This window comes from Ptychodera flava, chromosome 21 (assembly GCF_041260155.1).
Source record: "Ptychodera flava strain L36383 chromosome 21, AS_Pfla_20210202, whole genome shotgun sequence".
Taxonomy (NCBI): domain Eukaryota; kingdom Metazoa; phylum Hemichordata; class Enteropneusta; family Ptychoderidae; genus Ptychodera; species Ptychodera flava.
Window position 1 is genome coordinate 2,803,128 of NC_091948.1, and position 13,138 is coordinate 2,816,265.

Below are 13,138 nucleotides of genomic sequence, written 5' to 3' on the forward strand. Positions count from 1 at the left end.
ACGCAAAGAATTCACATATGAACGATGTGAGGAGTTGCTTTCCCTTTATTACAACAAAACAAACCGAAGAGCGACGATCAAACAGAACGATGCAGTTCAAACAGAGCGACGCAATTACAAACTGAAGAGCGCAGGTCAAAACAGAACGACGCAGCTCAAACAGAACGACGCAATTACAAACTGAAGAGCGCAGGTCAAAACAGAACGACGCAGCTCAAACAGAACGACGCAATTACAAACTGAAGAGCGCAGATCAAAACAGAACGACGCAGCTCAAACAGAACGACGCAATTACAAACTGAAGAGCGCAGGTCAAAACAGAACGACGCAGCACAAACAGAACGACGCAATTACAAACTGAAGAGCGCAGGTCAAAACAGAACGACGCAGCTCTAACAGAACGACGCAATTACAAACTGAAGAGGGTCTGTGTCGTTTTCGGCCACGGTAAAGAACATGTTGACTTTCTCACAGAACTGAAAATTGAAGCTAAGAAGCAAGGATCATCGACAACTTCACCAGGAACCACAAACACCAACTCACCAACATTTACAGAAAGGAAAAGCATAAGCAGCCTGGATGACGTCGGACAAAATGAAAAGTTTGCCACAGTGGCATCACAAGCCATTCTGGAGTCGGCAATGGCGGACTTGGCCAATCAGATGGACAATGAGAAAAATATCAACATTCTTGAAAAACATTCTGGTGCTGCAAAGAAAGGTGAGTTGCTTATGCTAATGTAACCCTTTCACCACCGCGGTTTTGCCCAAACTCATTGATATCAAGTGTAATTTTGGACCTACTTGCTTGGAATTGTGGGTATAACAGGTTTACTTGAAACCTTTTGCCTGGTTTTGTGATTCATGGAATTCCTAAGTGACTGAAAATTACAGAAGGATAGGTCAAATCAAATCTTTCTTATGTTCATTGATGCAAAATTTATAATCCAGTATAAATAATTGTAAGTGTTATAACTCTTTCCGATATAACAAATAAATAATGCATGTTTAATACTGACACTGAACTAGATAATCAGTAAAGGTGAGCTCAAGGAATGTGGGAATTTAAAAATCAAGTTTTGTCATATCATTTTCATTTCCCATCTTTCATTTTTCATCACTCCTATTTCTGAATACACACTGCTTTCTTCTTACCAAGTATTATATTGTTACTTTGCTTCTATTCTTGTTCTTCCATTCTTCAGGTGACTCTACATCAGACCCTGATGCAGACAAACACCCACACAGACAGAAAGTACCTACTATCACAGAACAAAAAGGTTACTAAGCCATATGTACTTAAAATTCTAAATATAATATCTAGTTCCATCTTACCACTAGCAATTGTGTTGACTTGGCTATAAAAAAGGAGTAAATCTTATCGAAAGAAGTATTATACCAATGGTGCATTTTGCCATCACCAATCTTTCACTTTCTTCCTATTTCTTTGAAATTACCGTCATCAGCTTACCAATTTATTCACAATACAGATCTTAACAAACTGCACCATTTTTTTGTTTTTCAGATTCAGATTCTGCCATTTCAGTGGAGCATCCTATTCCTGGCAACTCTCACATGACACAGAACTCACAGCCAACAGATCTGGACACACTGAACCTAGAGCTGGCTGAAATAAGGCGACTCTCAGAGGAGGCATTGCTACAAGATTTCAGAACTCCCATGGAAGGGATAGACAATGTAAGTACATGGATAGACAATGTAAGTACATGGATAGACAATGTAAGTACATGGATAGATAATGTAAGTACATGGATAGACAATGTAAGTACATGGATAGACAATGTAAGTACATGGATAGACAATGTAAGTACATGGATAGATAATGTAAGTACATGGAAAGACAATGTAAGTACATGGATAGACAATGTAAGTAAATGGATAGACAATGTAAGTACATGGATAGACAATGTAAGTACATGGATAGACAATGTAAGTACATGGATAGATAATGTAAGTACATGGATAGACATGGATAGACAATGTAAGTACATGGATAGACAATGTAAGTACATGGATAGATAATGTAAGTACATGGATAGATAATGTAAGTACATGGATAGATAATGTAAGTACATGGATAGACAATGTAAGTACATGGATAGACAATGTAAGTACATGGATAGACAATGTAAGTACATGGATAGATAATGTAAGTACATGGATAGACAATGTAAGTACACGGATAGACAATGTAAGTACATGGATAGATAATGTAAGTACATGGATAGATAATGTAAGTACATGGATAGACAATGTAAGTACATGGATACATGGATAGACAATGTAAGTACATGGATAGATAATGTAAGTACATGGATAGATAATGTAAGTACATGGATAGATAATGTAAGTACATGGATAGACAATGTAAGTACATGGATAGATAATGTAAGTACATGGATAGATAATGTAAGTACATGGATAGACATGGATAGACAATGTAAGTACATGGATAGACAATGTAAGTACATGGATAGATAATGTAAGTACATGGATACATGGATAGACAATGTAAGTACATGGATAGACAATGTAAGTACATGGATAGACAATGTAAGTACATGGATAGATAATGTAAGTACATGGATAGACAATGTAAGTACATGGATAGACAATGTAAGTACACGGATAGACAATGTAAGTACATGGATAGATAATGTAAGTACATGGATAGATAATGTAAGTACATGGATAGACAATGTAAGTACATGGATACATGGATAGACAATGTAAGTACATGGATAGATAATGTAAGTACATGGATAGATAATGTAAGTACATGGATAGACAATGTAAGTACATGGATAGATAATGTAAGTACATGGATAGATAATGTAAGTACATGGATACATGGATAGACAATGTAAGTACATGGATAGACAATGTAAGTACATGGATAGATAATGTAAGTACATGGATAGACATGGATAGACAATGTAAGTACATGGATAGACAATGTAAGTACATGGATAAATAATGTAAGTACATGGATAGACAATGTAAGTACATGGATAGACAATGTAAGTACATGGATAGACAATGTAAGTACATGGATAGACAATGTAAGTACATGGATAGATAATGTAAGTACATGGATAGACAATGTAAGTACATGGATAGACAATGTAAGTACATGGATAGACAATGTAAGTACATGGATAGACAATGTAAGTACATGGATAGATAAAGTAAGTACATGGATAGACAATGTAAGTACATGGATAGACAATGTAAGTACATGGATAGACAATGTAAGTACATGGATAGATAATGTAAGTACATGGATAGACAATGTAAGTACATGGATAGATAATGTAAGTACATGGCCATACATGCAATGTCAAAGCTGCTGATATCATGATAACACTCATCAGAATAATCAGGTATCAGAATAATTGTAACAGTCAGTTTTCCATGAGAAACGTTGCCTGTAGATTTCGTCCAGTGATGATGGAGGTAAAAAGATTAACATCACAATTCTAGGTATTTGTTTAATATGTTGGGATTTATCACAGGAGATAGGATGGCTGGTTTGAGAAGACTCTGACGGAAATGTTAATAGTTCTGAAAATGACATGCTAATGAGCCTTCACTGCAAATATTGTTTGTATCAGGCCGGTCAGAATCTACCAGACATGCTTGACATGCTATATCTCTCTTAATGTATAATGTTGTAAAGATGAAATATAAAACACTATGTATGAATGGGCACACCTGAAAAACACTGAACCCATTCTTGATCATGACAACAATGGCATATACTTAGGGGGCCTTCCCGTAGCTCTTTTTAAACAAATGGACCCCCTGGGATTGCATCAATTTGTAAAAGTTTTCAGTGTTGAGCACAGTCTTCTTTAGTCTTGCATATGAATCAGACATTTACAGTGTATCAACACTATTGTCTACTATGACAAGAATCTGTATCGACCTATCATTGTATTCAATTTTGTTTACTAAATTTGTGTAATTGCAGCACGACGTAGCAGGTTTCTCTGCAGTGCACCGCTGTCATATTAGCGCCCTCAGTCTACTGTTATGGGAAATTCTTCCCAGCATGCATCTGTCTGACTGCTTGGCTGCCGTTGTCTCGTTCTCTCCCCCCCCCTATACTTCCCGCCCCTGTGCCTTGTATCATTCATTCATAGCTCATTCCTCGCTCTGTAATTATTGATACACCTTATGTTTCACACTTGAACTTTGTTCATGTTATGTCATTTTACTGCTGTTTTCAATACCTACCGTTGTTTCTTTACTCTAGGTGTTGAGGTGCTTTACTCCTTGTAGCGCGTTTGTGTTCTGTTGCGCGGTTAATAAAGCACTTCCTTTACTGCCAAACATTGTATGTCTGTGTGTTTGTGCGTTGCAATTACAGTTATGACAACCCTCTCTCTCTCTCTCTCTCTCTCTCTCTCTCTCTCTCTCTCTCTGTATTCACCTATCTACTCTCATGATCATTTACCTCACAATTTTCTCATTTCAACTTTTCAGCCGGCAATACCAACCACATCACTCTGAAAGAGAAACTTTTCTGAGTTCAGCCCATCAACAACTGAGAAGGTTCAGCTTGACATGTCTCCAGGTCAGCAGGTACATGCACCACATCCTGTTTACCCCCGTTTCAGCAATGGATTGACCGGGCCTCATCACCAATCAAGTGCATGGGTTATTCCATTGTCTGAGAAATGTTGGGTTGCGATAATGGAGGGGACAATTGATGCGTGACTCTGTATACATAATATATGGAGAGACATAATGTGCCTTAACTTAATATGGCAGAGCTTAAACTAAACACAGTGCATGGTAACTCATGTACAGTTTGAAATGTGCCTATCATAAAAGCAAGCAGCATTCATAAACCAAAATTGCATTCCACAAATATTCTGCCAGTATTTAATTGAATTGACTTTTACAATTCACATATTCACAGAGACCTACTGTACACCACTCCTCCACACAATTTACAATCCACCAATATCAAGTTTGTATTTCAAAACATTATTGTAAAGAGAGAACGCAACCTATAGTTCACAATAGGAAAACTTTTGTTTTTGTGAATTCAAACTGCAATCACACAAACATGTTGTTGTTTATTTTTTAAAAAACAAATTTAAGAGATATGTTTTCAAAATATTATAATCAGATGTTTATCAGCAGACAATAGCAGTGCTTGCAACAAAACAGACTGTACAGAAAGTAATTTGAACATAGCATTCAAAGCTGCTATACTGAGCAACTATGTGTATATTATTAGGTTTTTTCACACAGAGCAAATATACATTTGAAAATATTCAATTTTTTTCTCTGAAATCATTCCACTAGAATGTTTTGATAACAATTCAACTCTCACTGCTCATACCTTTCAAGACATAAAATACTGTTTTAAAGGTTTTTTTAAAGATAAATGGCGTCATAGCAATGTGACAATGTCAGAAATAAGTATTTCTGAGATATCTCCCTGTATCATATGATGGGTTTATACTTCATACAGCCGGCTGATTACATCATATATATTTGAAATTTGCAGTCATGACTTTATCTTTAATTCTTGGCATGCATTCAAAAAACTTTTGAATGAACTTTCACCTTTGACCTACAAATTAAATACCATGGTGATGACCAATCAAATGTCACCAATAGTCTGCAGAAATGATACAAGATCAAAGAATATACTTCAACAGGAATATTTATATAAACAGCTGGATTTTCAAAGTAGGATTTCTCTGTTGATGTATGTTCAATTGTCACATGAATTATGCAGCTGTTATGGTACACCTCTTCTATTTGAAAATGGAATGTCTTTTACTTTTCTTTTAGTGGATGGAATATTCCATTATGTGAGAATAGGGAGAGGACAATATCACAATGTGATGTGCAATCTTTTTCTTTTGAAGTTCAGTTTTCAAAATTTTGCTCTCCAAATTGAACAGAGAGATGTGAAAGAGTTTTTTTTTTTTTTGGAGCACAAATTTTACAAACTTTGGATTTATGATGATTCTTGAAATTGTTTGCTTTTTGTTTAATTGAAAGTTGTGATTTTCAAGGTAACCTGAAATTTCATCAATTTGAAACTTGTTTTAGGATGGCTTCCTGTTTTAATTATTTACATGTCTTTCTGTCAGTTTTAATGCTTTGCTTCTTGTTCTTGTAAATTTCCTCACAGAAAAATCACTGTCACTATTTTTTAACAATATCTGACAATTTCAATATCTTGATTCAAGTTGGCTGAAAATTCCATTCATCTGAAAAATTACACATAATAAGTGACAAGTTCAAGGATATTTCCAAGAAATAACACTATACCCACAATGCAGTGCTGGTATACCATGATGCATTTCAAGTTCTTACCCTGAAAGAAGATGTACACATTTATCAATAGTAATGTGTATGCGTGTATACATTCATGAGTATTATATTTTTTGCACATATCAACAATGACATTTTGATTTAAAATCTATTCACAATTATAGTCATTATGACGTAGTGTTTTTGATCTTCACATGGCCTGTAAATCTGTATCTGACCTAAAATGTCTCTATGAAGCCACACACAGAAATGTACAAGGTGCATGGCCAATGTAAACCCATGAGTTAGTTCCGTAGTGATCTTTCCACACTCTCTATCTATTGACAGTTGTTGGATTTTGGACCCTGCCAGGTAACTTCAATGGCACATTTGTAGAGCTGTCAATGTTTTTATTTTCTCTTGTTTATCAGCTAAAGACAGTACAGACACAAGTCACATTTTAGATCACTGGAAAGCACACAGCTAGAACAGACTGACAAGAAAGCTAAAGCTGGCAGTGCTTTCTCAAATGACAATAAAATAGGATATTAGTGTTAGGGCACTTACATATCAGCCTAACTACGTCACTAACAGCGGTGCTAACAACAGCTGACCTCCAGTAGAGGGCATATCATCTGTATGTGAAATCCTACCAATTTTATGGTGAATTTTTTCCTGAAGGGTGATACTTGAGGTCATGGAAACTGAGGTCAAAGGGGAAAGGTTGTGTTCCATTCCTCAAAACAGAAGTAAGATAAAAAATAGGTGTGGAGCTCACAGAATTTCTACCAACTGCACAGAAATCTCTGCTGTCAGGTTCATAATTTTCTCTGTATAGATCATGAATATACAAAATGTTCTGTTTTCTACGGATTGTCACTAGGCACACACTTGTCAGATGTTATATGTAAAGATTCACCAATAACTTTTCATGCAGCTTTATTACAATTTATGACATCTAACAATTAGAGCTATGACAGAAAGTAAAAGTTACAAAACTAAAATGTAGTGACATTTCCAACAATGAAAAGTCTCTTGTTGGCAGTTAATACAGAAAAGTTATGTACTTTCTCCATTGTAACATATAAATAGTGTAACTTTCCAATATTCAACTCCATTGATATCTAAACATTGTAATAATATCAATATCAATATGTATGTACCCTGTGGTGTCCACAGTCAAAATGTACAGCACATGTGAAGAACAATGGAATTATTAGCCTTACAATGGCCACCGTTCTCATTTTATTTTGCATATGAATGAAAGCTAGAGAGACCCTCTAGGATGCTGAAGAATCTGTGTAGCATGGTCCCAGTATACTACAGCATAGCTGATTTTTTCACATTGGGGTTCTACATTGTGGTACAAAAACTTCTCATGAACAAAGTTTTCAGACTAGAATATTTCATGCCTGTTTAAGTTTGGCAAAGCCCCGATCAACTTTCAATATCTTCATTTATCTAATTTATTCTTATTTTGTTGGACAATACTGCAATTGTCATAGTAAGAGTTGACAAAATTTGACCTTTGACCATGAGGCCAATTCTATAATTTATACATTTTTAGGGTTTATACAAAAATTAGCATATGCAAGGCAAACCTCCAATGTATCAGACAGATAGAGTTCAGGAACTCTATTTATATTTTGGGGTTTATGTTTTTGCTTGTCATAACAAAAAAAAATATGTGTTTCTGGTGACAAGCTGCCGGGAAATAGCATAGGTCGGAAAGGAACTTTTTAAAATTTTTATTTCAGCATGACCCGTCAAAAGCAGCAAATTCGGCAAAATCATGTGTAATTATTGAGAAAGAGGGGAAAAAATTTCAGGGTCAGAGGGTTTTAAATAGGGTAGGTCAGGTTACTGGAACACACACCTATTAGTTTATTTGGCCTGAGATTCCATAGAGACAAGTCAAAATGTTGTTGTAGGTGTCAAGAATCAGCGCTCATCTCACTTTTTCAGACTCTCTACATTTGTTTTGTTTTGTTTTGTATCCAAATCAAAGTACATCATTGTCCTTATTAGACATGTATTTCAAAGGGTTTGGTGTCAGAGACATTCATTTACTCACAGTCTGTCAAACTACAGCATTTTTTGTCCCTGAAAATCTATATTTTGTACCATATTTGATGTTTTTTGCACCATAAATCAATAAATCATCTATTACAATGCATATTTTGATTTCTGGGTTGATGTTTGACGGTTTTTATTTCAAAAACATGTCATCTGAAGACTCTGAAATTGCAGAGTTTTTTATTCACTGAAATCTTCGTAAGATTTCAATATACATTATAACAGATGCGTTAAGTTGCATTTCTGTATTTCCTGTAATTAATGTTTAAGAAAATTTTCACCAGTTTCTTAGAAACCCTGAGCCAAGCCCCGATCGGCCCGCTTGTATACATGGCGCCATCACATATATATCTACGAATTATTTTCGTTTTTCTCTGGTGGCGCTGTTGCGCTCATCAATGGAAAAGCAAGCATTGTGGTCGCCGCAGAATCAACATGCTCGAAAAAGGGCACGCGGCAAACTCTAACCCTCTGCGGAGTCGTAGAATTTTCAGATCACGATCTGATTTATAGATTGGCGTGTGCATAGTGATTGTGCCGTCATTATTTTATAAAGCTACAGCAAAACTAGTCAAATATACATGAGTCGTTAATGAAAGCAGGGCCCGATTCCATTCATCTTGTCTCAACGACTGATGCCGGAGCGCGCAGAGCGTTTACATTTTATTACTTCAGATCGTGAATAATTGATCAGTATATGAAAGAAAGGGGAGCGAACAATTACTTAGAATTACCTCGGTTAAGGCGGGATCAAGGTATGATTTAGTCACATGCCACGTTGCGTTTTCAAGTCGGAGTTCATAATGATGCCCCCGAGAACGCCGTTGACAAAAGAGAAAGAGGAGGGGGTAGAATACAAGGGAGAGAGAAATTGGGTTTCAGGTCACATGTCACCCGAGGCGAGTCGGATTGTTGATTTCGCGTCGCCTGGGAAATACGTTTAACTTTCTCAAATGTGAAAGGTCTCATCATTTATAGCCCAATGTAACACCTGACACACTGCGCTCTATTCAGATACAATTATTGTCGTTATGTGTACAGCCCCTGTTCAATGCCTTCCTTTAGATCGACTTTGTTTCTCAAAATTCCGTTTAGAATTAAATAAATTGCTTGCATATCTGACTTGTGGAGTTTTACTCACTTTTTTACAGGGTCAATATATTTCTTTGCATATATCTTAATATAAATCAGCTCTGTGGCTCACACCAAGGACGCTATGATGGGAATGTAAATCGCCTGCCTTGTGTGGAAAAAAATATCGTTATTGTCAAACATGTCTGCATTCCTAATAATTTATAAGGAGTATTTTAGGTATCAGAGTGCATTGACTTCCTTCCCGCGGGAGCCAGGGCTTGTATTTTCGATGTCAAGTACAGATCTAGAATTACTCAAACCTTCGACTGCAAAAAATCCGTTTGTAGTGACAAGATGCTTACAAATGATTACAGTACACCATTGCATTGCATTCATTCATTCATGCTATTCATCCATCCATCCACTTCTCCATCCATTCATTCTTTCATTCATTCATTCATTTGCCAGTGTGGTCTGCCATTTCACCGTACACGTCTATCTCTCTCTCTCTCTCTCTCTCTCTCTCTCTCTCTCTCTCTCTCTCTCTGCCTTTTTGCACAAAGTTATTGTAAGATTAAAATTATTTCATGGGGCGTTAGTCCGGATTATTTTGGGGATGGGCTTCAACTTAACTGGCAAAAATTAGTGGCCACAAAAAGCCATGGCATAGGTATTTGGTTTTGACTCAGCGACGGAAACGCAAACTAGATTCGGTCAGCGTACGTCCATGAATGGTGTGTCGGCAGACAGAAAAACACCTTTTAACCGGAGTACTCTACAATCGCGTGTTAATTAGTTATAAAATGCTGTAATTTGTATTTATCGGATTTGCTCGCTCTACTCTGTGTAGGTCTTATAATTAAATTGGCACCGAGAAACTGTCAGGGATTTGTAGTTTTATTTACAGTGAGTTAGTTTGTATGAATTTATGACCAAACGAGCAAGATTAGCAGTTCTCAATGTTCAATCTATCTAGAATGAGCTGCTTGAACGCTCGGCGGAACATTCTCATCAAAGCGAGAGAATGGAGTTAAGTGTGTCGATTTGACTGCATGTAGTGGCTAAAATTGTGTTGATTGCTGGAGAGTCTAGAGCTTGCATTGCCGACTAACACGCCTTGGAAGTCTCGTCTTTTTGTTTCTTATGTGTGGTTTGCATCGACAGAGACCGATTCACTGCTGAAATGGAAGGAAAGAACATGGAATCCTGTCTTGTGGTGAAGGAGAATGGAATTTTGACATAAAGTGGACTAGAATGCAATGCAGGGCTTGACTTTAAGAAAATCGGATCTGCTGAAAGTATAGAAATACACGAGAGAGAGAGAGAGAGAGAGAGAGAGAGAGAGAGATGGGGAAGGGATGGTTAGAGGGAACAAAGATGGACAAGGACGACTAAGACTATCAGACTTTGAAATTGAGTCAAATATGATGCAGTCACTCACGTGACCGTGAGACCACCGGAAATGGTTATTTCACTTCGTATAATTTAACGTGGACAGGTAACTTCTGATATCTGTCGATATCTGTAACGTTTCAGAATATGTTTTTGTCATTTTGTTTCAGAAAAGAAGCAGTCTTATCCTCAGTGTACTGAGATGCAAGTTGTAATAGCTTTGCTGACTCAATGAATTGTGAAGAATATTCGATATTATTGTTGACAAATATAAACTCGGTCCGTACTAAAAATTCAGTCGGTCAGCATCGGCATAACACGCATACAGGCTGTGTTGCTAAGCTTGTCACTGGGTATTTCGATACGATTTTAGGAACGGAACCATGATAGTGTTAAAAACTACATCACGGACAATCTTGCCGATATATAATATGGAATACACTACGAATCCGGTGACGCACAGTAAAAGTTCATCCGATGCAGTACGGTGCTTAATCACAGGAACAGGCCGTTTCCGGGTATTTCGTTGTCACGTGACCTAACGCCGTCCCTTTTAAATGTCAGTTGTGACAAGTCAATGGTTAGGCGTAAAAGAGTGTATAGCTGGATCAAGCTAAGATTTAGCATTGTTGAAACCAAACTGTAAACGAGATAGAGCCAGCTTCTAGATCTAGGTAATTTCGCTGAAATCAAATTGACTGAGTCACCTTGAAGTCAAAGATTTTTTATTTTTATTTTTTCAAGACTAGTTTAAGATAAACCATTTTAGTCAATTTTAGCTTTTGCAGTTCATTTTATGTATGTACAAGATTTTGCGATGGGCACAACAGAAAAAGTTTTCATGCTACGACCAGGCTGGGTTTCATTGATCTCCTCTTGAAAACACGGTAACATTTAGCTCCGATGCTGTTAGAAACCGGACTCATATGTCGTCGATAAGCATTAAGCTTAATTTAGTCCTTGTTCATAGACGCCCCAAAACTCAGATTTGGTACTTTCAGATACTGTATGATGATCAGTTGAAAGCAGAAACCGTTTTGAGGTTTTCTACCCATTGCATTTAGAGACTTGGTTGTTACCGACAAAGTCTAATCCCTCTGTTGAGGACGGACGTCGGAGTGACAAAAACAATGATATTCTTTACAGCCATATTAACTTTGAAACAAAGAAAAATCGAGACGACATTTTTTTCCAATTTCCTGGAACGAAATGTCCCACCGCCCTCATCAATGCGACACTTGCCTTAAATTGTATCGCTATACTCAAGACGGGTCCGGAATAGATACTTAAAAGGCACTACGGTTCGGTTCGTTGACTTTGCTATTACATTAGCTAAATCTGGAATAATTTTGCAGCTTTCATGGGAGAGATAATAGGCCTATTCATGACGATTTTAAATGTTCATTAATTAAATCCGTGGTTTGCTAAAATCGCACCGACGACGGTAAGAAGGTGAATCAGACAGAAAAAAATACTTAGTAAAACTGAGTGATACACGAGGATGTCACGGGAGTTGGAGTTGCATTATTCAATTTCCTTGGTAACAATAACAAACAATAAACACGTTACAGTCCCTCTGAAAGTAGAAAACGCAGTGAAGGGGGATGACGTTTATAGAAGAACATTTAAGGATGGTACACCGAGATGGACGTGTTTATATTCATTGCCGAAGATCATTTTACATGGACTAAAGCAAAACACGGGGTTATCTTTCATGATTTGATCCAATTAAAGGCTGCAGTCTAATAGACTTCGCAAGAACATGAAAGAAGTTTGGTTAATTATTCATACCTGCGTAATAGAAATATACGCTCATGTCATCGCGATGGCGACGGGGACAAATGAAAGTTTCCACTCCATCTTATGAATGTTTGATGGTTTATATGGGGATCCTATCAAATAATAAAAAGCCAATCAAAACTCGCTTATCATTTCATACATCACGTTTTCTGCTTTCCGTTGGACAGCTGAAGAAGATGAGTTGTTCATTGACTGCAGTCGGTGTCGCAGATGAAATCGCGCCACCTAGAGAACTATCGAAGAAATGGTTTGATTGTCAACCTGAAGTTAAATGGTGCTAAAATTTGCTTCTTTGTTTTGTTTTATATGTTTGTTTCGCGGGCGCGTCTGCATTGGTGTATTGCACTTGAAAAAAATCCGTGACGTTTTTGGTGATTTTGAACTGCTGGTAACGTTTGATATAATTATCGGGTGGCAAAATTATCGGGGCAACTTTACACCTTGAATTCGTTGGCAAATACTTTCACAATCAAAAACAGACTACCCCACACATA

The 13,138-nt window shown here is 36.9% G+C and overlaps 1 protein-coding gene across 2 annotated transcripts in view; it reads left to right on the forward strand.

Moving 5' to 3' along the window:
* LOC139121095 (voltage-gated hydrogen channel 1-like) overlaps positions 1 to 8,478 on the forward strand; it is a 41,773-nt gene extending 33,295 nt beyond the window's left edge. The window contains exons 9-12 of one of the 2 annotated variants that reach the window (XM_070685719.1): positions 475 to 720; positions 1,205 to 1,279; positions 1,525 to 1,697; positions 4,509 to 8,478. In XM_070685719.1, the coding sequence (XP_070541820.1) occupies positions 475 to 720; positions 1,205 to 1,279; positions 1,525 to 1,697; positions 4,509 to 4,535 (521 nt within the window). In that variant the 3' untranslated portion in view covers positions 4,536 to 8,478. The remainder of the gene's footprint in view (positions 1 to 474; positions 721 to 1,204; positions 1,280 to 1,524; positions 1,698 to 4,508) is intronic. The other variant, XM_070685720.1, reaches the window with a different exon arrangement.
* The last annotated feature ends 4,660 nt before the right edge of the window (positions 8,479 to 13,138 follow it).